Raw genomic sequence first — 24,046 nt, 5'->3', positions numbered from 1 at the left:
ATAGGGATCCTGGTCAGCACGGCTGTGGAGATCACAATAGGAGTGAAGACCATCAAACCTGCAGGTGGCTCAGCTCTGAAAGAGAAGAAGACATTCTTATAATGATAGATATTAAAGAAAATGTTTCAGAGCAAGGCGAAGATAATTACACATCTGCGTTCATATTTCTTGTCACTTTGAGTGGACATGTGTCTGCATATATTTATGGCGCCTTTATGTAAGTTTGTCTTTTAGTTTTTGCATTTTGAATCTTGTTCAGTGAATGTCTTCTCCTGACTTCTCTCTCTCTCTCTCTCTCAGTGGTTGGAGTCAAACTAGACCTTGAAGCTTGGACGGATAAGTTCAAGATTCTTGCCAGCAACCATACGGACAACCGTCAAGGCTCAAATACGGTAACAGTAAAACAGTTTGTTGTATTCAGATTGTTTACTTAAGTAAAAGTACCAATACTTTGTCACAAGGAAAAGACTTACATTCAAAATGTTGCTTAAGTAAGACTATTAGCATAAAATATACTTAAAGTACCAAAAGTAAAAGTACTCATTATGCAAAACGGCACAAATTTACATTGATATGCATCGTACTATTTGATTATAATTATTGGTGTATTAGTATGTACATCACATTTAATGTTGCAGCTGGTAAAGGTAGAGTTGATTTTAACTACCTTGTATGCCTATAATTTGAATTACTGCTGGGTAACTTATGAATTTTACCAAGCATCAATAAAGTTTAATGATTATATTGTTTTGTTCTTTTAACTTCATTCTGAAAAGTTACTAGTAACTACAGTTATCAAATAAATGTATTGAGTACAAAGTACAATATTTTTCTGTGAAATGTAGTGAAGTCAAAGTGTGAAGTAGCAGAAAATGAAAATACTCAAGTAAAACACAGAAACCTCAAAACTGTACAAGTACTTGAGTACGCCTCTGCAGTAAGAAAGTTCACACTGTAAATGCTAACATGTTCAAATGATGATTTGGTCTTTGTGGCAGTGTGGACCAAACAGGGGCTGTGAAATGGACTGTGAAGCCAACAGCGACGTAAGTATTCCTGCAAAAGCTTTAAAAAGATTCCTGTGCTCATCTGGATCAACTGTATTAAACCACTCTACATTTTCCCCTGTGCTTTAACAGTCCATTTTGCCTCTGTGTGCAGGATCTCCTGTGTTATTTATTAGATGATGGTGGATTTCTAATCATGTCCAATCAGAAGGATGACTGGAACAAGGTGAAGTTAATAAATGCATTTTTACACTGACAAGGGTTTCCTCTCTAATCTTTGCTCAGAGCTTGAGCAGGGTGTCTTATATCATCTACAGGTAGGAATGTTCTTCAGCGATGTCGACCCCTACTTGATGTTTGCCCTCTACAACAATTCGTTCTACAACCGCAAACAGTCCTTTGACTACCAGTCGGTGTGTGAACGGATGCCCAACAGTGAAGCTGGAGCTGCACCCAGACGAGTGTTTGTGGTAGGAATCTAATATTAGTACTGGAGGATGGGGATGGGCTGAATTAATGAATGGACAAATACAGTTGAGAGATTATTACATACCTAAATGTTTGCTTGAAATAGTCATGCATTTCCTCTGTGCCCACAGCCCACTATTGCAGATTTTGTAAACCTGGCTTGGTGGACATCAGCAGCTGCATGGTGAGATTTGTTTAGTTGTGATGAGGCAGAACACAGTGGCAATGTATATTCTGACACTCCTAGTGGTACTGAAATCCATAAAATAATCTTCATCAGGGAGTATTTATGGGTTTTTTTTAGAAATGCTCAGCATTGTTTCTGATGGTTTTTTTCTGTAATACCTGTAAGTATGAGAAATATATTATTTTTGTCCTCTGCTCAGTTTGTCAGTCTATTCTACCCCACACTAAGCGACCATACCAGCTATACGAGTCACATTTGACCTGCAAGACTTATGTCTTAATGCTTTTTTCATCAGTAATGTGAAAACATCAGCATTGCCCTTTGTTTCCATCATAGTTAGTTCTGTAGATGGGTAACTTTGACACAAGTTTGTAAAAGTTTATGGCCCCTGTTACTAGGCCACATTGTTGCATTCACAATTTCTTTTTCACACTTCCTGTCTCCACAGGTCCTTGTTCCAACAGTTTATATATGGACTGGCTTATCACAGTTGGTTTGTCACAGGTGGGAGCAAGCAGGATGTAAAATTAGCCAATGTTAATTCTGTTTTATACGTTTTCCTGTCCGTTATAGTTTTTATCAAACTGTAACCGATCAACAATTAGTAGATGTGAAATAATTTGAATGTAATTCAACAACACTTGCACAAACTTTCAACACTATTTATTTAAAGAAATGATAAACAGTCTTTTACAACTTTTTCCAGGCTAAGTAGAGACATACATCTTTGTGCATCATTTTCAGAATCAGATCTTATAAATCATTTGTGACAAGTGTTGCTCGTGTGTCTCTGCTGCAGACGACGTGGATGCAGAAGGAATCGACTCCAAAGAGAGGAGCTGTGTAATGATCCAGACCCAGTACTACTTAAGTAATCTCAGCAGCTCCTACAACATACTGCAAGACTGTGGCAACTGCTCCAGGTCTATATGCACACAGTCGCACACACATTTAAATACACATGCATGTGCTTACACATACATGCCGCAAATGGTGCTGTGACAGAGCAAGACAGTTAGCAAGACAGATTCATCTTTCTGTTGGAGCTGATAAACTCTGCTGATGATTAAATTGTATCAGCTTTAATGAAACGCTCATATCATTGGCTAAATGAGCCTTATAAGACCGTCTCATGAATCTCACTGATCCATTAGCAAATGAGCCTGTGATATAAGCTTCAGAGGGGAGTTGTTGACAGAGGTGTCTCTCTCTCCGCAGGCTGATTCATGCCAAGAGGATAAACAACACCAACTTGCTGTTTGTGGTGGCAGAGAAGATGCCATGCAACACCTGCGAGATAGAGAAGCTGTCCCAGGAGGAGGAGGAGTGTATCCTTTTTCACATTGTACACCAGCTGGCAGAGACGAAGACACTCTCTCTAATCGCTAGATTCTATCTCCTTATTACCATACCTGCAGAAACAGACGTTTCACATTCACTTCAAGGTTATTTTTATCACGATGGCGTGAATTATGACCAGTCATTTACACCTGTAGGACTGAATGAGGAATCAGTGTGTGGGCGGGTGATGAAACATTACGGAAAAGGGAAAATGAGACATTCAAAGGAGTTTAATTTTCCTTAATTGAATCAATTTACAGTCAAGGAAGCAAATCCGTGTGAAGAAATGAGTGCGGCACGTTATCGAAAAGGACCATCCAACTGCTTTGACAGTAACGCCACTGTAAGATTTTCAGACACAATATCAAGCACAGTTATTCAAACAAATATGAGTTTGGCATTTACGCCTCAGCTGGTACAAGGTTACACTGTGTGCACACAGAACATTTTGAACAATTCACAAGCCAGTAAAGTAAAAACCGTGAAGAGGACATTAGTGTTGCGATACATCGAGGTTCATGTTTTTCAAGTCAGATTTGATTTAAACATATGAAGAGTTTGATCTTAAGTAATAGAAACCAGCACTGAACTGCAACACAGTTCATTATTTTAAAAATCTTATGTGTGATTTTGCTGATATTGGCTCCCCTTATTAAAATGATGATGATGATGATGATGTCAGTCGCATTGCCCAGCCCCACCTACATTAAAGGAAGCACACACAATTATATTTTTAGTTTATATTCAGATTTATGGATGCAATTCTGTTGTTTTAACAATCCAAAACTTGCATGCACACTAAAGGTTGAGGGAGTGGGCCCATCTTCCTCTTGCCAAAAACAAAATGATTTGTAAACAGAAATGTTAGACATAGGAAGTCGGTGCTGCCTAAGACGCTGCTACTCTCCATAACACCTAGTCAGATGACAGAATAACAGGAATAGATGTGTGTCTCAAACATAGAGTTTATGGAAAACACACCTCAGATAGACTCGATGTGTGAACATGACTTCTCTTCCACACTTTACTGCTCCTTCAGCTGCTCCTGCTTTATCCTGTCATCAGCCCCCACGTTCCCTCTCTACTACATTAATTTGGTTTTCCTCCACCTTTTAGCCCTCCCTAGCTTTTGTCCTGTCCTAAAAAACCCTGCCCCCACCTCCTCACCTCTGTGCCCCTGTACCCTCCCCCACTATAGTCATAGGTATTAATGGGACTTCCCATCATGGCAAGTTGGAAGTCCTGAGTGCCACGCTACCACAGCTCGCTTCAGTTCCTATCGCTTAGCGACAACTGCCGGATATTTGTGTCCTCAGCCAGTTAACCTTCATCGGCAGGCAGAGCGGGTGGTGCCAGACCACCCTAATCATCAGAGGCAATGTCAAAACAAGAGAGAAAACAAACCCCTTAAGACCACCTCACCGCCCTTGTCATTCAGGGCAGGGAGGGGGAAAAGGGATACATTGATGTCCTCGCCACAGACCTCACACAGACTGGAGAGTAGAGGTCGTCTGTCCACCTTCACCTCTGTCAGTCAGACAGACAGTGGGACTTCTGCTTCTACTTCTCTCCTCCATCTCAGAGTCTCACCGCTCTGTCATTCGCCTCTCGTCAGAGGCTGTGGACCATTCAGTCGCTAATAGCCACCATAAAAGAAAAACAACAGAAAAAAAGAACTGTCAAGTAGTATAAGCTGCTGAAGTGCTGAGTATTCCAAAACATACAGTATATTTAGGTTTTAATTTGAAAAGGAAGCTGTTAGGTGTTCACGTAAAAAGACAAATTAATTTATGCACTATATCTACTTGCCAAAATGAGATAGACTTTCATGTGGTCTTATTTTTATAGCCAAAACACAAAGAGGAAATGGCTTCTGATTTAGGTTTAGGATAAACCATGACATGAAGAGATGCTCAGAAACTGAATGCTGATTCATTTTGTGCAGCTTCTAATTACAGATCAATGCTTTTAAAAGCCGTTCACTGGGGATTAGTGATGGTAACAAATCCCATTTCTTGAACTGTTTCTCCTTATATTTACTATTTAAGGCTAGTGCTACAGTATCTGGCTTATGCACTACTAACTGGCTGTAAATTATGAATTAGTTCTCAGTTACTGCAGATTTAGTCAGGAGCATTATTAATGTTGTGCAGTATTCTCCTTGATCAACCATCCTGACCTCTGGTTTAGACTATGTTTTTAAAAAAACAAACACCCTGCGCTCTCTGATGTGAACCATTGCCAATCCTCATGAGGCTTCTCCGGTAACCTCTACTGATGTTCCTAATCACAGTTTGTATATGTGCTTTACTGTACTTCTGTTCACACTACAGACACACCTGGATCTCTGCCTCATGACCGCCTCCCAGGGCTAATTGTTTTACCTTTTGGGGGGGCTTGTGTTTCCTTTGACTGATGCTGTTCAAACTCCAAAACCATTCGCTGCTGTGGGACAGGGACTTTATCAACATTTTCACGAAAAGTGCAGAAGAGGCCACTATATATTGTGATCACGTACGCATAGTCTGGCTGTAATCCATCACAGTTTGTCATTTGATCATTACAATGTGTGTGGAAAGTCATTTAGACTCCCGTGTTTAGGAGCCACTGTTTCATAGTGCCTTGATGCACTTTGTTTTGGAACGCATCGGCCGTATACGAGTAGAGCTACTGTATAGTACCTTTATAAAGCAGCCATCTGTGAGGCTTTGGATCACACAGGAGCCTGTGAGACTGAATCTGTCAGCTGTAGAAATAGCTTTACACAGAGCCATCACGCTGACTGGCTCGAGCTTAATGTATTTGCCCTCTTGGCTAAGGTTGCTGTAGCGTTTCAGAGCTACCTGACTGCCATCATATGGAGTTACTATACTGTTTCTTTACAAAGCCATGTATAGAGCTACAATACACCATCAGTATACAGTCACTTAACTGGCCATAGAGCGTTTTTAGGGCCACCTGACTGCTATAGATTTGCCTGAATCATATGTGTTTTTGTGTGTGGATGTGTGTGTTACTGTAGTTTATGTTGAAACCCCTCAAAGGGTTTGTCTTTTAAATTGAGTGTATGAGGGATGACAGTTGTGGTAGCATAGCTGTTTCTCCTGTTTCTGTGTTACAGTGGACAAAATCCAGTGTTGTAGAGAAAAAAGGGATTTAACTTCAACAAAAATAATCCGTTTTAGCCATCATTCTGCTTAAGTACTAATCTAAAAGAGCAGAGGTGTCCAAAAGAATGTGTACTTCATCAGTGTTTTCTGTTTCAGATGCAACATAGTTAACAAAGCCTCTTTAAATGCCTTAGTGTTACACAGTATGGAGCTCTGATATGTTTGCCCCCCTTTCATCATGTACACTCTTTTTTTTCCCTGGGTGTTGTTGGTGTTCTGCAGTAACTATAGTGAGCTCAGATTGTGTATTTTTTCAGTCTTGGAATGATTCAGGATTGACTGATGCCTGTTTGGTGAAATGCTTGAGGGAGGGTGGGAGTTTTCTTTAAAAAAAAAAAAACTACCCGATCTTCACATCCACCTAAACCTCATTGTGTTGCTCTGGTGAGAAGATTCACACAACAGTTTGACTATACACTGTACAGTTGTTGGTACAATTTGATGTGACAAACATGCTGGCACAGTTACTGCAAACACAAATCAGACAAAAAAATAAAATAAAAGACTTAAAAAGTTTACATTTAGGAAGTATATTTACAATTTGTCTCTTTTGAGTGCTGGGTAGGGACGGGGCGGGTCATCTGATGGTGGATGTAGTTTTACTTTTCTGGCATGTTTGTCACGTGCCATTAAATCTGTCTGTATTTCCCTCTTTCCACTCTGTAAACAAACACTACACGCTCCTGTGGAAATGTACCCCCTGCAACTTCCTCTCTTTTCCTGACTCTGTATGCATAGTCTCAAGCATATATGTAAACATGTAGGCCTACAGTTTGTACACCTGCACTAAGACATTATGCATAATGCACACACACACACAAGCAAACATCTATTACTTATTCATGCCCAGCTGGGAAATGTCAAGCACCAGGCTGAAGCAAGCCAAGGACGTAGCTTCCCAGGTGTTTTTTTTTGTGAGTGGTCGGGATGTCGGAGGCAAGCTCAGGGAGTGGGTCTCCACAGAGCAGCACGGGCCTGTCAGACAGAAGGTCATGGAGGATTCATAGAGCGACATCTGTGTGTGCGCATCCCAACGGACAGTGGGGCGCACGTATGATTTCTGAGGTTTGACAAAGTTGCTTTTGCCAAAAAATAAAAGAAAAATAGAAAACTGGACCAGCTTGGGGATGAGAGGGAGGGGTCCGCTTTAGGACACAACCCTAAAATAAGTAAGGGAGGGTTTTCATGAAGCCCCCTCCTGACCCTCGCTGCATCTGTGTTGGTGCATCTCTGTGGGAAAGACGCGTGTGTATGTGATTCTGTAGTCTGTAGTCTGGTGCTATGTGACCATGTTTGACAAGTGTGTGAAGAAAAACATTTAGAGGAAAAAAAAAAGTAAAATCAGTCGAATTTTAAATGAAGTTTAAAAATATATATATATATATAGGAATACAGCACTGTTGATGAGTTTCAGATCTGAAGTCAAAATGTTTTTAATTTTATTTTGGTTTTATTTCTTGTGTGTGTGTGTGTGTGAGTGTGAATGTATGTTTGTGTGGAAGATTTTGCTCCTTGTCTGGGCTCTGGTCCATGTTGCTCCATTCTTTTGTACAGATGAAGCTTAAAAAAAAAGAAGAGGGCAAAATTTGTAAAATATTGTGTCTGTGACTCCTTGTAAAATATTTTCAAATTGTTTATTACAGAGAATCAGTTATTAAATAATGTTCATATTTTTCACTTCATTTCAACGTGTGGTGTTTGGTTTGTTAGCGAGACACAGCTGGAGATTCATTTATTTGCTTGGTTAAGTTGTATAAAAATCTATAAGTACAATATATATTTTCATGGTACAGGATGGATGGCACTGTAATAAAGGAAAAGTTCAACATTTTTGGTAAAACACTGTTTCCTTAAGATTTAGGTGAGAATAGCTATACCGTTCTCATAAACCAACAGCCAGTTAGCTTAGCTTTTCACAAAGACTGGAAACAAGGAAACAGCTGGACTGGCTCTGGCCACAGAAAACAGTTCACACATATCTGCAGTGTTTGTTTAAGCCGTACAAAATCCAAACTAAAAACGACAAATCTCTCTTTTATGGGGGATTATGAGCCAGTCTATTTCTTGGTGGGGCTCTAACTCACCAGACTTGAGGAATTTACTGGCACCTGATCTCCCTGTAAAACAGTAAATTATTGTTTTAAGTGATCACAGCGAACTTTAGCAGTGCTACTAGGCTGATTTGTTGGCTGGGTATCCATTTCTACATTTAACCCTCCTTGCGAGGGAAGTGACTATGCATTTCTGCAAAAATGCTGAAAGTTTCCTGCAAACTTTCATCAGAAAATATTTAATTTCAGTTTTCATTAGTGACAGATCATGCAGGAGGATCTTTGTGGACTAAATTTCTCATGAATTTAGTTATTAGTGTGGTTCCTGAGTCATGTGACTGTTGATACACAGCGGAGATTCACAGCGTATTGAGGAAGTCTGTGAGAACTCGGTGCCAAGTGTCCGGGTCGTCCAGGTAACAGGGGTGACCCGCTCCTTTCATCACTGCCACGCTGTGATTGGCCAAATTGCTCAAGTTACGGAGTGACACCTCTCCCAGTTGAGTGTCCTGGTCACCATAAACAATCAGTGATGGAACCTGAAGGAGACATGTACACACTTGATGAAAAGGAAATCCTTCTGATTAATCTTTTTTTTTTTCCCCAGTACACGTACCTTTAAAAATAAACCTGAATACAGTACTTGAATAAGTGTTACAATCCAGCACTGGCATTTAGTCTACTTACAGTATGTTTAGCTATTTTATTATAATAATCCCACTAATATAATCACACTGCTTTTCTGCTTTGATATTTTCCCTAAATCACTGAGCTTTATGCGTTTACTCAGACATGTTTGCTTGTTTTTTGAACCCACGTCTCCTTCATGGATTGTGCACCTTCACTTGATTTGCCCTCTAAGAAAATAAATTTTCAAAGAGTTTGGAGTTGGATGAAAGCTTGTGGGTTCTGTGAACGTATAAAGTCACATATCTGCTCCTGTCATTGTAGCATGTAAAAATCCAGTCTTTTAAAAAGGTGGGAGAAGGAACTTGACATTCATAGTTGCTCAAGTTATCCTTTAAAGAGTAAATGAAGAGTACACATACTGTAAAAAAAACAGGGAAGGAAACTACAAAGGGATATAAAGCAGAGGCCTATCCTGCTACGCAGACTGTACCTTTACACTCTGGTACTGCTCTGCTGTGAATTTGTCAGTACAGATGGGAGCCACAGGGATGTAGGCTCGTGTCAGAGCCTGGTGCTGGAAGAGGAAGGGGAGAGAGTACATGCCGCTGAGGGATGGGCTGATCAGCACCACTGGGCTCAGGCTCAGCCGCTCACACACCTCCTTTAGGAAACCAGCAGGGGCCAGTTCTCCCACCGGTGCTGGGGCCTCTGCTGACTTAGACCGGCCGAACCCTTTGGACACATGGGTTTCATAAAAATGGATGACACCAGCCTTAAAACCACAGACACATTGCTGATGATCTTTACAGTAACAGTGCAGTGTAATGTCCTTAGCATCATATACTGTACTCCCTTTAAGCTGTGTATTTCTACTGTCAGTCCCAAGTTGCTTTTGACCAGTATACATTAAGTTAATTTACAGAGAGGTGATTTAACAATGAAGCCACAAAAATAAACCAGTTTTATACATCAGATATGGGGAGCTCTACTAATGTGTGCGTTAAAGGTAACGCATCACACTCATGGCCAATGACTAAGGCAAAACTGTTTTAGCCTTATATGAGTCAGTCATAGTTCATTTTGTCTGTAACTTCAATTAGCTTGTGACATTTTGAAGAAACCCAACTTTATTTAGAAAAATGCACCATATAATTGAAATAATAATGGTGGTAGAACTAGTGATGCAAATCCCCTTATATATATATATATACTGTATGCAAGTAATAAGACCTTTAAAGACCATGGACCCGGGTTTACAGGGCCCCTGGAGGTCTGAAATCCAAACTTGAGTTTGTTCCCATCAGACCCACCTGGCAGGTCAATGGCGACTGCACGGCAGCCTGCTTTGGCCAGAGTCTCCAGTGTGCCGATGTTGAGCCAGTTTTCCGATGAGAAACGGATGCCATGAAGAAGTAAAACTGTCATCTTCACTTCCCCTGCGTTAGGTTCACTCTGTCTGTAGAACAACGGCATTTTGCACCCCTCTACCTGCACACTCCCCTCTGTCATCTTAACAGCTGACATCCTGTAAAACACACAAATAACCACATAGACACAAAGCAACAAAAAAAAAGAAATGGAAAACGAACTAGCAGTTCCAAACAGATGCAAAATGGCAAAATAGAGCGGCTTAAAATGGGACGCAAAATGATCACAAAGATGCAAAACCACATAATATAAGCGCAAAATGAGCGCAGAGATGCCAAATCTCTGGCATTTGCACAAATTAACCTTCGGATCTTTATGTGGTGTAGCGTAAGTGACCGGCGGCTGAAGTTATCAGGTGACAGCTGCTCACACCAACAAACCAGCCAAGTTTCTTTGCTTCACGTTTATAAGATAATGTTTGTACATACAAAGGAGAGTCCTGATAAACTGCTGAACGCTTCAATTCAAAGTCCAGATTAGATCATTTCATTAATAAAACCGAGCTCGTCTCACTACTTTTGTTCTTCTTCGCAAACGTGATAAGGAAAGAATCCAACATTTCTTACCCGAGAGCTTCCACAAACGACCGGACGATTAAACTACCAGAAGTAGGAGGATCAGCTGTGGTTTCACTTTATTGCCCGGAAAACAGAAGCAAGAAAAAAGTCTTTGGAAATTACTGTGCTGACGTCTAGCGTCTGTTAGAAGAATTGATTGGAAGGAATCGATTCACATCTGTGGGGGTTTTTTCAGTTACAATGCTGTTGTGTCATGAAAAAGTAGAGGAACAAATAGCGATGTGCTACAGTTCATTAATGATTAATCCACGTATTGATCGTCTGTCTGGGGACTGGGGCCGCCGACTGCGGGCTCAGTGTCCGTCAGGATTTGGTTTTCTGCGTGGATTTTCCAAAACGTCCTGTTTGCTTTTTTTTTTTTATAAAAGCAATCTACGGTTAATCCTTTACTCTTAAAAAACCCAAATCCTCAGAAGCTCACAAAGGACAGTGGTTATATTTTCATCTAGTGTTTATAGAAGAGTCTTTTCCACCAACCACAAACAATGAAACCGTTTCTGTCCTGTATCCTCCTGTCAGTCGGACTGGTCACTGGTAAGAACACTTTATAATCCCTGTCTTTAATTGTAAACGAATCTCAATGACTTTAAAAGTTATAAATTTTATTTATTGTTGTGAGTACAAAGGAGCTGAAGCTTTAATTTTAAACCTTATTTTGCCATCAGAGCAAAAGTCTGTGAGAGTTACTACCTGTAAGATGATAGCCAAGAAATCTCCAAAATACTATTTTTAATGTTATGTTTTTGTGGGTCCTAAGAATACTATGTAATTAAATCTAGTTCTGCATGGATACACAGGCCTACTAGTAATTGTTGGTGTTGTCGTAGTAGTTTGGTTCACTAACTAGATGTATTGGTCTGTAAAGCCTTTCTCTGGTCTTTGTATCATGGTCCAAAGGTTATATGTGTGCAGGCTCATGCCCAAATTTTGCATTTGGTACCAGTGAGCTCCTACACTCCAGTTTAAAACAGATGGGCTTAAGACACAGCCTAGAAAGTCAGCCAGTACAAAGTGTGGTTCTGGTTCTCTTCTGTCTGCACAAACAGGCTACCGCAGTCCTCTGAATGACTTCCAGCGCTCTGAGGGCCGTGAGCTGGTTCCTACCTCCTGGAACTCAGAACGAGTGCTGCTGTTACCGGGTCTGAACCTGGAGGAGTGTGCTACTCGCTGCTCACAATCGTTGGACTGCAGGTATCCAACTTAATTTAGCAGGTTGTGTTGATCACTAGGCACCGAGGCCATACTTAAAATAGGTTTGTTATGACTTAATTTATGGATCTGTAATGAAATATGTACCTACAGAGATTTTAAAAAATGCCAGGTTAAGATGACACATTCATATTATATTCTAGGCTAATTTGACCATCAGATATGATGAGACTGAAAGTCACTTAGTTACTCAGAAGCTTTCAGTCACTGAGTTTGCTCAGTTTTCATGAAAATACCTTTGTTCAGCTTTCCATTATCTGAGCATTTTAAGAACTACTCATCTGTGATAGCATAAAAGTTGAGTTTCAGCCTGATCCTTGATGACTGGGCAAATTCCATCTGCTGGGGAAAATCGTGATATTGTCAGAAGCTCTAAAACACCTACTAATGGACTCTGCTTGTGACAGTGAAGAGTTTTGCAAGCTATTTATTGATGCTTACTGTACATTTTGAAAGGGAAAAAACCATTTTTGTCCATTTTACAATAACTTATTAATGATGGAGTTTCAAGTGTTAGTTATTAATACAGTCCGTGAGATGAGTCCAACCTGATAACGATGGCTACAAAAATACCAAACAAAGGGATCTTTCAGTTTTTAAGGGTATCCTGAGTTTAACAGAACTGGGCTCTTGTTTTTACAGATCTGACCAAAATTTCAGTTTGTTATATTAATATTGGATATTTATGTAAGTTATTGTTGAGATATGGGGTCATGACAAGATCTCAACTGTGAAACCTGGAAAATGTGAGGACTTCAAGTTTAACAAGACTATCTAGACCACTTTATTAGGGAATAAAGCTTAAAGTAAGCACACAGTAGTATTATTAGTAATCCCTCACTGGAAAACTGTGTGTGTGCACTCAGTATGGTAATATTTACTATTGTGGTGGCACTGGTTTCTGGTATCCAGGTTACTACTACTGAGTTAAAGTCTGTAAATGTCTGATGCAAAACTAATCTTTACAAGCAGGTAACATGAAGGTTTGCTATGAGAAAAAACAATGTTATCTTTTTGGTCTTCTCCACAGATTTATTAACTCCACCTTCATGCGAGTGATTTTAACCATGACATGACAGATAAAAGCAGTAAAGCACCACAATAATGGAAACTTTATAATGTTAATAGCAATAACAATTAACTAATTTTTACATCAGACAAGATTGGTAGTAATCTTATTGTTTGTCCCAGTTTTTACTTAATTCAACCTTTGCAAACCTCTGTTTAAATTGATTTAACCCTAATATGAACCTGAGGTTTTACTCCTTAATGTATAGACCTTTGACATGAAAATATTCATCACTATCAGAGCATTCAACTATGAGACTCGTCCAGCTGTCACCTGTAAACATCTGCCCTGGGTGGGTGATGGCAGCAATGCAGAGGTGAAGAGAAATGTAAACTGTGACCTTTACGAGAAGAAGGGTAAGATTCATATGCACTTACAGAGGTCAATTTGACGTGTCAGTACTGGAGTTGTTTGATTGGTTCTTTTTATCATGAAGTTTATGTCAGGAAGTGCATCGTGGGTAAAGGAGAAGACTACCGAGGGAAGGTTTTCACCACGAAAAGCGGTCTCACCTGCCAACAATGGTGGTCCAAGTTTCCTCATGATCACAGGTCAGACACTGCCTCCGATGAATCATTTCACACTGATGTTCTCGTCTTTCAACAGTGTAATCAGAAAGCTTTTGGACCTTGTTTCAGCACATTGAATTTAAAAATAAAAATCTGCAAGCTTTTAGATTACTTCAGCTTTAACTGTATTTAAAGGTGTTCACATACTGGCAGAAGAGTGAAAGACTCATAACCTATTTTATGTATAAACCTTTCACTGTAGAATCATGCAGCAGGTCAGAGAACATACAGATAAAACAACCCAGAAGTGATTTTAGGTCGAACTGTTTAATGTGCTCTACTGGCCAAGTCAGTCACCTGGCCTCAGTTCAACGAAAGGGTGTTGAACCTGTTAGAAGACAAAACACTCCAAAACAAGCAAATGAAGGTGGCTGAAGCACAGAACTCCACTGAGCATCTGCAGATGTCCACTGTATGTCGTAGACTTTAAGCTGTTATTCACTGCAAAGGCTACAAAAATTGAGTCGAACACATCTAATGTCTGCTGGCATGCATGGGCAAGTTCCCTTCAGATAGAAGTGACTCATTTAATATAAGTTATTATGAGTATGAATCTTTGTGTCCTGTTTGCTTGCTTGCTCATAACAGTTGTCAAAAAAAAGTTAAATTAATAGATTAAATGGCAAAGCTGGTTAAGCAAAGTTGTGCATAACTGGTCTTTTGAAAAATTTCAGATCATTGATATTAATTCTGTCACATAATGACCAAAACATGTCAGATAAACTTAGTTATCATCAGCAAACTGAATCATATGTCCAATCACGTGACACTAGCTGTGTCCTGGATGTGAAAACTGGCCAGTGACTGAGTATAATTTCCAAGTGATAATATGTCGGAGTTCTTGTGCTACTGAGTGGTCAAAAACCTATTTTTGCAGATTCAAGTTTATAATAATTTGTTTGGGTATTTTCTGTCTCTTAAAATTGGGAGGGTCCTACACAGAGATAACCAGAATACTCAATCACAACCAGGTTACTTGAGCACATATAATCATGTTAAACACCTGGAAATTAAAAAACTTTAACCTTCTAGTCAAGGTCAGGTCTGATGGAATACTTTGCCAACACATCATTTTAGTAAATAATAATAATAATAATAATAATAGAACTGTCTGTTTGTCTCATACTAACGGCCTGGAGCTGAATTACTGCAGAAATCCAGATGGGGATCGCATCGGTCCGTGGTGCTACACCACCGATCCTGAGCGACGCTATGAAAGCTGTAACACCCCCCAGTGCAAAGATGGTACAGGACGTGCTACACTGTACATACTCATACTTGATGCATGTAACAGCTTTATTTATGGGTCCTGAACTTTTGCAATAATTTCCTAAGAGGTTTCTAGGAAAAAAACTTCATAATTTACTACTAATTATAGGGAAAATATGCATGTAGACAGTAATAACAGGAAGTAGAGATATGGGTAGTAATTACCCGCTCATTAGTTGTGTTTAGGAATATAAATTAGTAGCTATTCCTGGCAACAGTTTATAAGCAGGTAGATTTTTTTTCTAACATTTTTGCATGTTCAGCTGACCTATTGTCCCTGACTAAAAGATGCTTAAATTGGTAAAAGAATGTTGTAATTAACAAGTGTACCAATTAAACAGTCTTAATCTTCACTGTAATTAGCAACAGATGACAGGACCTTCAAAATAAATGATCCGGTTTTTTTTTTCCAAGGAAATTATTTGGAAACATTGGGACCTGTAAAGTAAAGTATTTCTATGTGTATCATGTATTTTTTTTTTTTTAATTTCCTTCTCATTTGTCTTTCCTCGGGTGTTGGTGCTGTGTTTGTGGTTGTGTTTGCAGAGGTATGTATCACATGTAACGGCGAGGACTACAGAGGACAGGTTGACCACACTGTGAATGGCAAAGAGTGTCAGAGATGGGACCAGCAGTACCCTCACCAACACATCTACCAGCCCGAAAAGTACTCATGAACCCAACACCACATTACCTGTCATCTACCTAATTAATCCTAATTAATAATATAAACTGGTTTGCAGAAGTACACTTTTTGCTAGCATGTGAATCAATGTGAGGCAGGATCTGCACATTTTACTACACTGTCTACACTTTTGCTTTTATTTGTGAGTGTGGGTTTAAAAATGGCTCATGTATTATTCAGGTATCCCGATAAGAGTTTGGATGATAACTACTGCCGTAATCCCGATGCCTCTCCAGTGCCCTGGTGTTACACCACTGACCCTGATGTGGAGAGAGAGAACTGTGACATCAGCAAGTGCAGTAAGATGCTGATTACGTTATGGTAGCATTTGAAATACTCATAAGAGCTGGAATGATGGACTTTTAAATAAGAATAGTACGCATTCTCTATTTCCATCTCCTCAAACAGCACTCTGTTGCTTTTTCTAAATCGTCTATGATAGTAAACTGAATGTATTTAGGTTTTAGACAGCCGGTTGGACAAAAGACATTTGTAGACATCAACTTGAAGAATGGTAAATTCTAACATTCACTCTTCGCTATTATGTGACCATTTATAGAACAACCTTTTTTTTATTGCAAGGTTAGTTGATGAAAATGATCATTAATTGCATCCCAAACATATACATTCCTTAAACAATTCATATAAATGCATAGGTTTGTTGAATTAGACCTTCTTGCTTATTTCTCTGTTTTGTTTTTATTGTTATCGCCCTCTGATAAAATAGAGGACGTGAGTTAAATTAAGCCGATTCCTGTGGCATTAGGAGTCACAGTGGAATTAGGAATTCTCATTAAGCTGCTGTAATTAAATTTAGAAAAATCACCTTTCTGTTGTTTGTGCAAATTACTTTCCAAATTGTGTGACATTTCACAATTGCCCCAATGATTCTTTTTGATTTAGGAGTAAATGTAGCTCAAGTGTGCAGATATTTGTCAGTAATTCAAGCACTGCATTGTCTCAAAGGCTTTCAGGTTACTTAAAGGTTAATTAAAGCCCTTTTCATTATTTTGTTTCTTTTTACATAACTAATTTCGATTTCTATTTAGTTTCAGTAAATTTTTGCTGTGGTATATATTGTGGTATACTTACAAATATACATGAAAAAATTTAACCCTCTATTATGTTGAAAAAAACTACATTCATTATGGTATGAATTGGATTGGCCTACACTATTTAAATGCACTCACAAACTGGCAAATACTGAGTTCAATTTCCAGTTGTATTATGGCAGAGAATTCAGAAAAATTATACACAGTATATTTATTAGCAGTACACAGTATTAACAGTATTTATTAATTTTAAACCATATTTCAACAACCCGATTAGTTGATCCAACACAAGTCAGGAGAAAGCTATGAAAACAGTAAGAAAGCAAAATATCAGAATGTTACTATGCTCACAATGGCGATGCTAAACAGGTTTAGCATGTTCACTACCAGAGTATATTATGTGAGGACGTTAATACTGGCTAATCAGCACTTAACATGAAGCTGATAGGAATGTTTTTAGTTTTACAGTTATTTGGTCATAAATTATTGGGCAAATAACATTTTTGACCTGATCGTGGCACTAGAGGAAAAGCGAGAGGTCACCAGAGTTATTATAATTTATTCTGAGGGAAACATGAATGGCTGAACCAAATTTCATGGCAGTTCATCCAGTGGTTGTTGATATAGTTCAGTTCAGTACAGACCCTTTAATGGCACATCTGAATGTCAAAATATTCCACATTTTACACCTAAATGAAGAAAATCTAAAAGATTTAATGGAGAAAAAAAGAGAGCTTAAGCAGTGTTTTAGACAACTCAGAAGTGGAAATGGTTCAAACATAACATAACATAATAGAAGGGTTTGGGGTATGTTAGTAGATAGTAGGTATTTTGTAATTGTTTGCAATGTGGCTTCTTTAATATAAAATTCATAAATTTATGTACATTAAAATATCATACCTTTAGGATTAAACCAAAGTGACTAAACGTTTAGGTTCAGAAAATAAATTAATGAATAATCAAAGCAGGGCAGGTTTTTTTTTTTTTTTTTGTCCTTGTCTCGTCAGTTGTGCAAGATAACACAGGCAACCCTGGCACTTCCACTGAGGAGGATCACTAGTTTAAAAGCCTATAAGATAGCACCATCTGGTGGTGTAACTAAGATAAAAACTAACAACGTAAACTGCTCAAAATCAACTCTCTTTGTCATAACCATCAACAACAAAAAACAAAATATTATATACAGTTTATTAATTTGATCACATTGGAAATATTGCTGCTGAACTAGGCTGAGCTGGAAGAAATACCTCACCAGGAGACTTCTGTTGAATAGCCCCACATCCACTGGCCATCAACCTCTGTTTCACCATATAATATTAATTTATTTCTCCTTTAATTTGCTCCTTCCCGCCCAGCTGAGGTTCAGGTTGAGGAGCGGCAGCGCTCCAGCTTCACCACCAACTGTTTCCGCAGCCGTGGAGAGGATTACCGTGGTAAAGTCAACGAGACAACATCAGGTATCCCCTGCCAGCGGTGGGATGCCCAGTATCCTCATGAGCATCCCTTCTACCCAAACATATATGAATGCAAGTAAGTAAAGAAAACACAGAATGATAGGGGAGAAAAAAAAAAGCTGAGTATGTTTGAAAGGTGAAAGTACTTTGGGGTTACTCCTGCACTCACTGTCTGTTGGTTTGCAAGTCCTCTATTTGCTTCTCGCATGAATATTAATGTCAAGATGCCATTGCAGGGAAATTTCTTGCGATCTTATTTCTCTGCTGACAGTTGACAACAGATGATAGATGGTCAGCAGCTCCACATTAAAAAGCGGGTCGCTCTCTGAGTGGCACTATGGATGTGGAATGAATATTAAACTTATTTATGATGCAGTGATCTTTCATTATGCCAAACTTGATTACAAGCGCTTCAATCATCCATTTTTAGTAGGAGTAAGATGTGTTGGTCTAACCTTTATAGAACCAAACTAAAGGGCAAACATAGCTGTGTAATAGCTCCCTTAATGCATCACTGTGTGTTACACCTCATATAGAGGTTTAGAGGAGAACTACTGTCGTAACCCAGATGGATCAGAGGCCCCCTGGTGCTTCACATCTGTGCCAGAGATGAGGACTGCTCTCTGCTTACAGATCAAACGCTGTGCAGACGACATAGAAGCTGAAGGTACTGCTCTTTGCTTCAGAAAAAGATGAGTTAAGTAAATAGTGGAGGATGCTGTCAACAAGCTAGACTATTATTATTATTAAGAGAAAGCCTCTGATTTCTTTGTTTATTCAGTGTGCTATTAATGTGCAGTGTGCTGGTTAATTTTACACGTTATTGAAGAAAGAGTTTAACATTTTGAGAATTAAATGAGGGAATCACCACCACTCTTATCCAGCAGCTGGTTACCTTACCTTACCTTAACCTGGTAGGTTCAGACAGAGCCAGGCTACCTGTCTCCTATTGTCTGTAGTATTTATGCTAAGCTAACCTAAATCCTCACATGAAATAGATGGTTTTTGTACAGAATAGAGCCGCACAGTAAACTATACGTTTTTTCTTATTGCTTACTCTGTCTTTCATAATTTATCAAGGTCACTGTCATCATGATAATGTCCTTTTCCAGATTGCTATCAAGAAAATGGAAAAAACTACAGAGGAATAGTTCGCAAAACTCGTAAAGGCATCACCTGTCAGAAGTGGAACGTTAATACACCTCACCAGACCAAGTACACTGACCATTGAAATGTTACAAAGACAGATGACTGTTTATCCAAGGAGGTCGCAGCCTGTAGGCCTCTGGGGATATTTATGACAGAGGCAAAACACAGAATGGAACGGGCCCTGCTCATAGCTTTTATGTTAAAGTTGTGTTCATTATCCATACTAAATACTAATTCTGAGCAGTATTTCAGTATGGTGTGATTATTTTATTTTATTTTGTTTAGTTTTAGTGTGCGTTTGAAGAACACAATTCTCTGAAAATGCAATGCACAAAGGAAATGAAGGAGCTTTTCACAGCTGGAAAAATTCTAGATATTCCTTATGGTGGTGAAACAGCTCCAGAACGTGTCGGAAAACAAACATAACTTACATTTTTTGAGAAAGCATTAGGCTGGCTCTTTGTTAAGTCCAACTGGCAGTAACTACAAAATAGTTTATACGATTAAATGAGTATATAGTGCATACTGTAAACAGTTGGTATGTAGTATAAAACTGGGATATATTCTCTTAGGGTGCTCCCAGCCCAGAAACAAGGTAGGCTAGATTTAATTCACAAATAGGGGCAAGTACTCAAAAATTTTCATGAATGGAGCCTCTTTTCTATATTTTTTATGTAGAAAAGAGCTATGTATAAAATGTATATATAGTATTGTTTGCCCCACTTCCTGTACTTTTGGCATTTCTGAGCTTGAACAAAATCTGTGTGGTTTTCCAGGATAAACCCAAGGACACATCCTGAGGCCAATCTGACAGAGGACTATTGTCGTAACCCAGATGGGGACCGGCACGGACCCTGGTGCTACACCACTGACCCCAAAACTGAGTTTGACTACTGTGCCATCAAACAGTGCGGTACACATGAACAGCTCTTCTTTCTTTGTCCATTTTCAGTTCCTTAAAGTAGTTTAATGTGCAGTGAAAAATTCATCCAGAGCTTCTATTTTGTGACAGGCACATTAACGTTTCTTCTGTTTCATGATGTCTTCAAACAGCCGGAGAGAAAGTGTCCCTGACTGAATCAGTAGGTTAGTCTCTGAATGAATATGATGCAGGTTTTTCAGGTTCACCACCAGCCTCCTTGTGTGTTTTACAGTAGTTTACCTTTCTTCTTCATGCCTTTTTGTGAACTCAGAGAAGATTGAGTTTAGTGAATGTGGAAAGAGAGAGGACCGCTTGAGCGTACGGAGCTCAATGTTACGTATTGTGAATGGGATTCCTGGGAACTCACCATGGACAGTGAGCCTCAGAGACAGGTGGGTCTGAGAGCTGATGGTGTTTGAGATGGCCATATATAAGTAACATATACTGTGCTGTGAACTTTAACCTCTTGTGTGCAGAAAAGGAAACCATTTCTGTGGAGGATCCCTGGTTAAAGACAGATGGGTGATCAGCACCAAGCAGTGCTTCTCTTCCTGGTAAACTTGACTTACTTAAAGGTTTTTGGAGATGCACTCATGAGCAGGGTGCATCAGTAGAGCCATTTAAATTCATGAACGCCCAGTACACAACCAAACGTCACCAGCATACAAATAGAATAAGCAGAAAACATTTATATTCCCGATGTGCAAAACAAAGAAGTAAAGTTGAATACATTTTTTATGATTTATTCACCACCAACAACAATAAAAACTAACCCTCACTGGGGACTAAAAGTTAGGAAATCTTAGCTTAATTTCTGCTGCTTTGATTTTAATGTCAGTTCATCCTGTAGGTCCAGACTGAAACACTGTAGCTCAACATCTATTGGCTGGATTGATAAGAAATTTAATACAAATATCTGTAGTGCCTAGATGATCAATTCTAATGATTTTTGTTAGTTCCCTGACTTTTTCTTTAGCCTCACCATCATGTCATGTTCGCTCACTCTTGCTTCACTTTAATAATCCCTTAACATTAACTCTGGCAGCATCATCAGGTCAAAATTTCAATTTATTCAGTATTTAATTTTAACACCACTAATGATTTTCCCATCAGCTTCAAGTGTGCTTTGATTCTAATCTGCAAAAGTTGGAATGCTAACACACTAAACTCTGATGGTGAAATTGCACTTTGCCTGTATTTCCACATTTACTTCCTCTGTGCACAGCTACGTGGACCTGCCTGGGTACACAGCCATGATGGGAACGCTGTTTCGTGATCCACAAGAAGGGGAGCCTGGTGTGCAAACCATCCCGCTCACCAAGATTGTCTGTGGACCCTCCGAGTCTCAACTGGTCATGCTACAGCTGGAATAGTGTGTACTGTTGAGTGTCCCTAGCATGCACACGCACACACGCTTTCTGACATACCAGTATAATATCGCTCTGACTGTGACTATCGCTATTTTTTCTGTAGCCCTGCCCAGTTTAATGAGCGTGTCTCTCAGATCTGCCTGCCTCCTGAGCGCTACATTGTAGCTGAGGAGACGTCCTGTGAGATTGCAGGATGGGGCGAGACAAAAGGTAAGTAGGCTGTAATCCTTTGGAAACAATAACTTCTCACAGAATTCACTACATGCTGCGCTTCATATAACCACGATACAGTATGCTTCTATTGCAGTAATCAATTCTAGATGACTTGGAACTCACATCTTGTTTCTGCCCTTGAAGTAATGATGCACCTAAATGAGAGAGCTATTCGGATCATTGAGCAACAGATGGCATTGCTGTTTCCAGAATCATTCAACATCTGTCCACCTTCCTTTTCTTTTCTCACTGCTTTTCAAGGGACCGGCAATGAGAGTGTTCTTAATGTGGCCCACGTACCAGTTCTTAGTAACAAGGAATGTAACAAATACTTCAGAGGTCGAGTTCGTGAGAATGAGATGTGCACGAGCTCTTTCCAGGGCGGGGTTGGTGCCTGTGAGGTAGGTGTCCATATAGAATTTTGTACAGTTTTAATGCTTTACTGCCAATTTTGAGGGAACTGTCTGTAGCTTTCATTTATCTGAAACTGCAACTGATTTTTTTTCAGTCACTGACTCTTGTTTATTTTTTGCAACTATAATATGGCATTTTGTCCTTATTGGATACGTTACAGAGATGCAGACAGTAAACAGAAAGTAGAAAAAGATGAAAGTAACAAGGTCCCCAGCTAGACCAGAGACACTGGGCCACATTCACAAACTGTCCTTAAGTACAAATTTGTTTTCTTATCTGGGATTTGTTCTTAGGTAAGAAGAGAATCTACACACTTGGGAGCACATTTGGGTATAAATAAGTTTTCTTCAGTTCTACAGTTATATAATAGTCTGTCATTATTGGTATTTCTTCAATATTTTCCCAGTATTTTACAAAGCATTATGATCTTTTAAAATGCATAAACATGACACTAAGCAATTAATTCCTTGTTTATAAATCAAGGTTTCAAAAATGTATTTAACTTTTACAGTGTGAAATTTACACACATTTAATTTGCGTTTGATGTGTGTCAGCTTACACCACATAACAAATCCTCTTATTTAGATTTCCTCATCAAAATATTTTCCTACGCATTTTTTTAGCCTCCTAGTCTCGTTCAGATGGATGCAGAAACAGTTGGTAAACGGCTGTGCGTTGCACTTTAACGGAGAGAGGTAAACAAACCAGACCATGGAAAACCAGCCACATCATTGTGACGGTGATTTGTCTAGTATAAACAGAGCACAATGATTGAAAACACTTCTAATAAAGTACAAATCTCACCCCTTTATGTGGCTTATCCCAGTGGGTTCTGTTGTCCTTTTCTCCTCGTTCTGCAATTTCCTAAATAGTTCCATCCTTAATATCCATGCACGTGTCACAGTTGAAGTGGGTATTACCCTCCCCAACTACGGGGTAGTATTGATTAAATTGCTGCTTGGCACACCAAAATGAGGAGAAGAGGAACACAAACTACTGGTCTGGCGCTACCTTCTATTGTAATGCAAAGAAAACAAAAGCCAGAATACAAGAGACTCAGTCAACTGATAGGTCTCTCGACTAATGACTCAACTATTCCACTATTAGGATCCAGCCCTACTGTGAATATTTGTAGCTTAAAATTAGAATTAGAGAATATATTACTTAACAACCAAACACATTTAAGTGCATATCTTCAGTCCTTATTTACAGTGGGTACGGAAAGTATTCAGACCCCCTTAAATTTTTCACTCTTTGTTGTATTGCAGCCATATGCTAAAATCATTTAAGTTCATTTTTTTCCCTCATTAATGTACACACAGCACCCCACATTGACAGAAAAACACAGAATTTTTGACATTTTTGCAGATTTATTAAAAAAGAAAAACTGAAATATCACATGGTCATAAGTATTCAGACCCTTTGCTGTGACACTCATATATTTAACTTAGGTGCTGTCCATTTCTTCTGATCATCCCAGAGATGGTTCTACACCTTCATTTGAGTCCAGCTGTGTTTGATTATACTGATTGGACGTGATTAGGAAAAGCCACACACCTGTCTATATAAGACCCTACAGCTCACAGTGCATGTCAGAGCAAATGAGAATCATGAAGTCAAAGGAACTGCCTGAAGAGCTCAGAGACAGAATTGTGGCAAAGCACAGATCTGGCCAAGGTTACAAAAAAAATTTCTGCTGCACTTAAGGTTCCTAAGAGCACAGTGGCCTCCATAATCCTTAAATGGAAGACGTTTGGGACGACCAGAACCCTTCCTAGAGCTGGCCATCCGGCCAAACTGAGCTATCGGGG

At 39.2% G+C, this 24,046-nt stretch overlaps 3 protein-coding genes across 5 annotated transcripts in view; 2 read left to right on the top strand and 1 right to left on the bottom strand.

Annotated features, from left to right (window-relative positions):
* LOC109958968 (voltage-dependent calcium channel subunit alpha-2/delta-2-like) overlaps nt 1–4,290 on the top strand; it is a 7,303-nt gene extending 3,013 nt beyond the window's left edge. Inside the window, exons 6-14 of the mRNA XM_020597969.1 lie at nt 5–64; nt 301–392; nt 1,162–1,233; nt 1,325–1,477; nt 1,607–1,659; nt 2,111–2,166; nt 2,462–2,585; nt 2,881–2,990; nt 4,202–4,290. Of these exons, the coding sequence (XP_020453625.1) occupies nt 5–64; nt 301–392; nt 1,162–1,233; nt 1,325–1,477; nt 1,607–1,659; nt 2,111–2,166; nt 2,462–2,585; nt 2,881–2,990; nt 4,202–4,290 (809 nt within the window). The remainder of the gene's footprint in view (nt 1–4; nt 65–300; nt 393–1,161; nt 1,234–1,324; nt 1,478–1,606; nt 1,660–2,110; nt 2,167–2,461; nt 2,586–2,880; nt 2,991–4,201) is intronic.
* A 4,195-nt stretch (nt 4,291–8,485) lies between these two features.
* Nucleotides 8,486–11,070, bottom strand: abhd14b (abhydrolase domain containing 14B). Of its 3 annotated transcripts, none has more exons than XM_020598112.1 (4): nt 10,849–11,070; nt 10,165–10,379; nt 9,345–9,586; nt 8,486–8,763 (listed from the first exon to the last, which is right to left on the bottom strand). In XM_020598112.1, the coding sequence occupies exons 2-4, from the start codon at nt 10,376–10,378 to the stop codon at nt 8,584–8,586; spliced, it is 636 nt and encodes a 211-aa protein (XP_020453768.1). In that variant the 5' UTR covers nt 10,379; nt 10,849–11,070; the 3' UTR covers nt 8,486–8,583. The 3 variants fall into 3 exon arrangements, with proteins under 3 accessions (XP_020453768.1, XP_020453770.1, XP_020453769.1); XM_020598114.1 differs by lacking the exon at nt 10,849–11,070 and adding an exon at nt 10,711–10,820; XM_020598113.1 differs by lacking the exon at nt 10,849–11,070 and adding an exon at nt 10,586–10,682.
* Nucleotides 11,071–11,345: 275 nt separating this feature from the next.
* The window catches only part of mst1 (macrophage stimulating 1), a 15,742-nt gene continuing 3,041 nt past the window's right edge, over nt 11,346–24,046 (top strand). The window contains exons 1-17 of the mRNA XM_020598070.1: nt 11,346–11,394; nt 11,907–12,051; nt 13,379–13,494; nt 13,575–13,689; nt 14,813–14,952; nt 15,523–15,643; nt 15,842–15,960; nt 18,069–18,243; nt 18,704–18,834; nt 19,280–19,382; nt 20,093–20,229; nt 20,370–20,402; nt 20,510–20,630; nt 20,715–20,792; nt 21,464–21,610; nt 21,712–21,818; nt 22,083–22,222. Coding sequence (XP_020453726.1) covers nt 11,346–11,394; nt 11,907–12,051; nt 13,379–13,494; nt 13,575–13,689; nt 14,813–14,952; nt 15,523–15,643; nt 15,842–15,960; nt 18,069–18,243; nt 18,704–18,834; nt 19,280–19,382; nt 20,093–20,229; nt 20,370–20,402; nt 20,510–20,630; nt 20,715–20,792; nt 21,464–21,610; nt 21,712–21,818; nt 22,083–22,222 — 1,977 coding nt within the window. The remainder of the gene's footprint in view (nt 11,395–11,906; nt 12,052–13,378; nt 13,495–13,574; nt 13,690–14,812; nt 14,953–15,522; nt 15,644–15,841; nt 15,961–18,068; nt 18,244–18,703; nt 18,835–19,279; nt 19,383–20,092; nt 20,230–20,369; nt 20,403–20,509; nt 20,631–20,714; nt 20,793–21,463; nt 21,611–21,711; nt 21,819–22,082; nt 22,223–24,046) is intronic.

Source organism: Monopterus albus, unplaced genomic scaffold (assembly GCF_001952655.1).
Source record: "Monopterus albus unplaced genomic scaffold, M_albus_1.0 scaffold36.1, whole genome shotgun sequence".
In the NCBI taxonomy this organism is placed as follows: Eukaryota; Metazoa; Chordata; class Actinopteri; order Synbranchiformes; family Synbranchidae; genus Monopterus; species Monopterus albus.
This window is presented reverse-complemented; position numbering and strand designations above follow the sequence as displayed.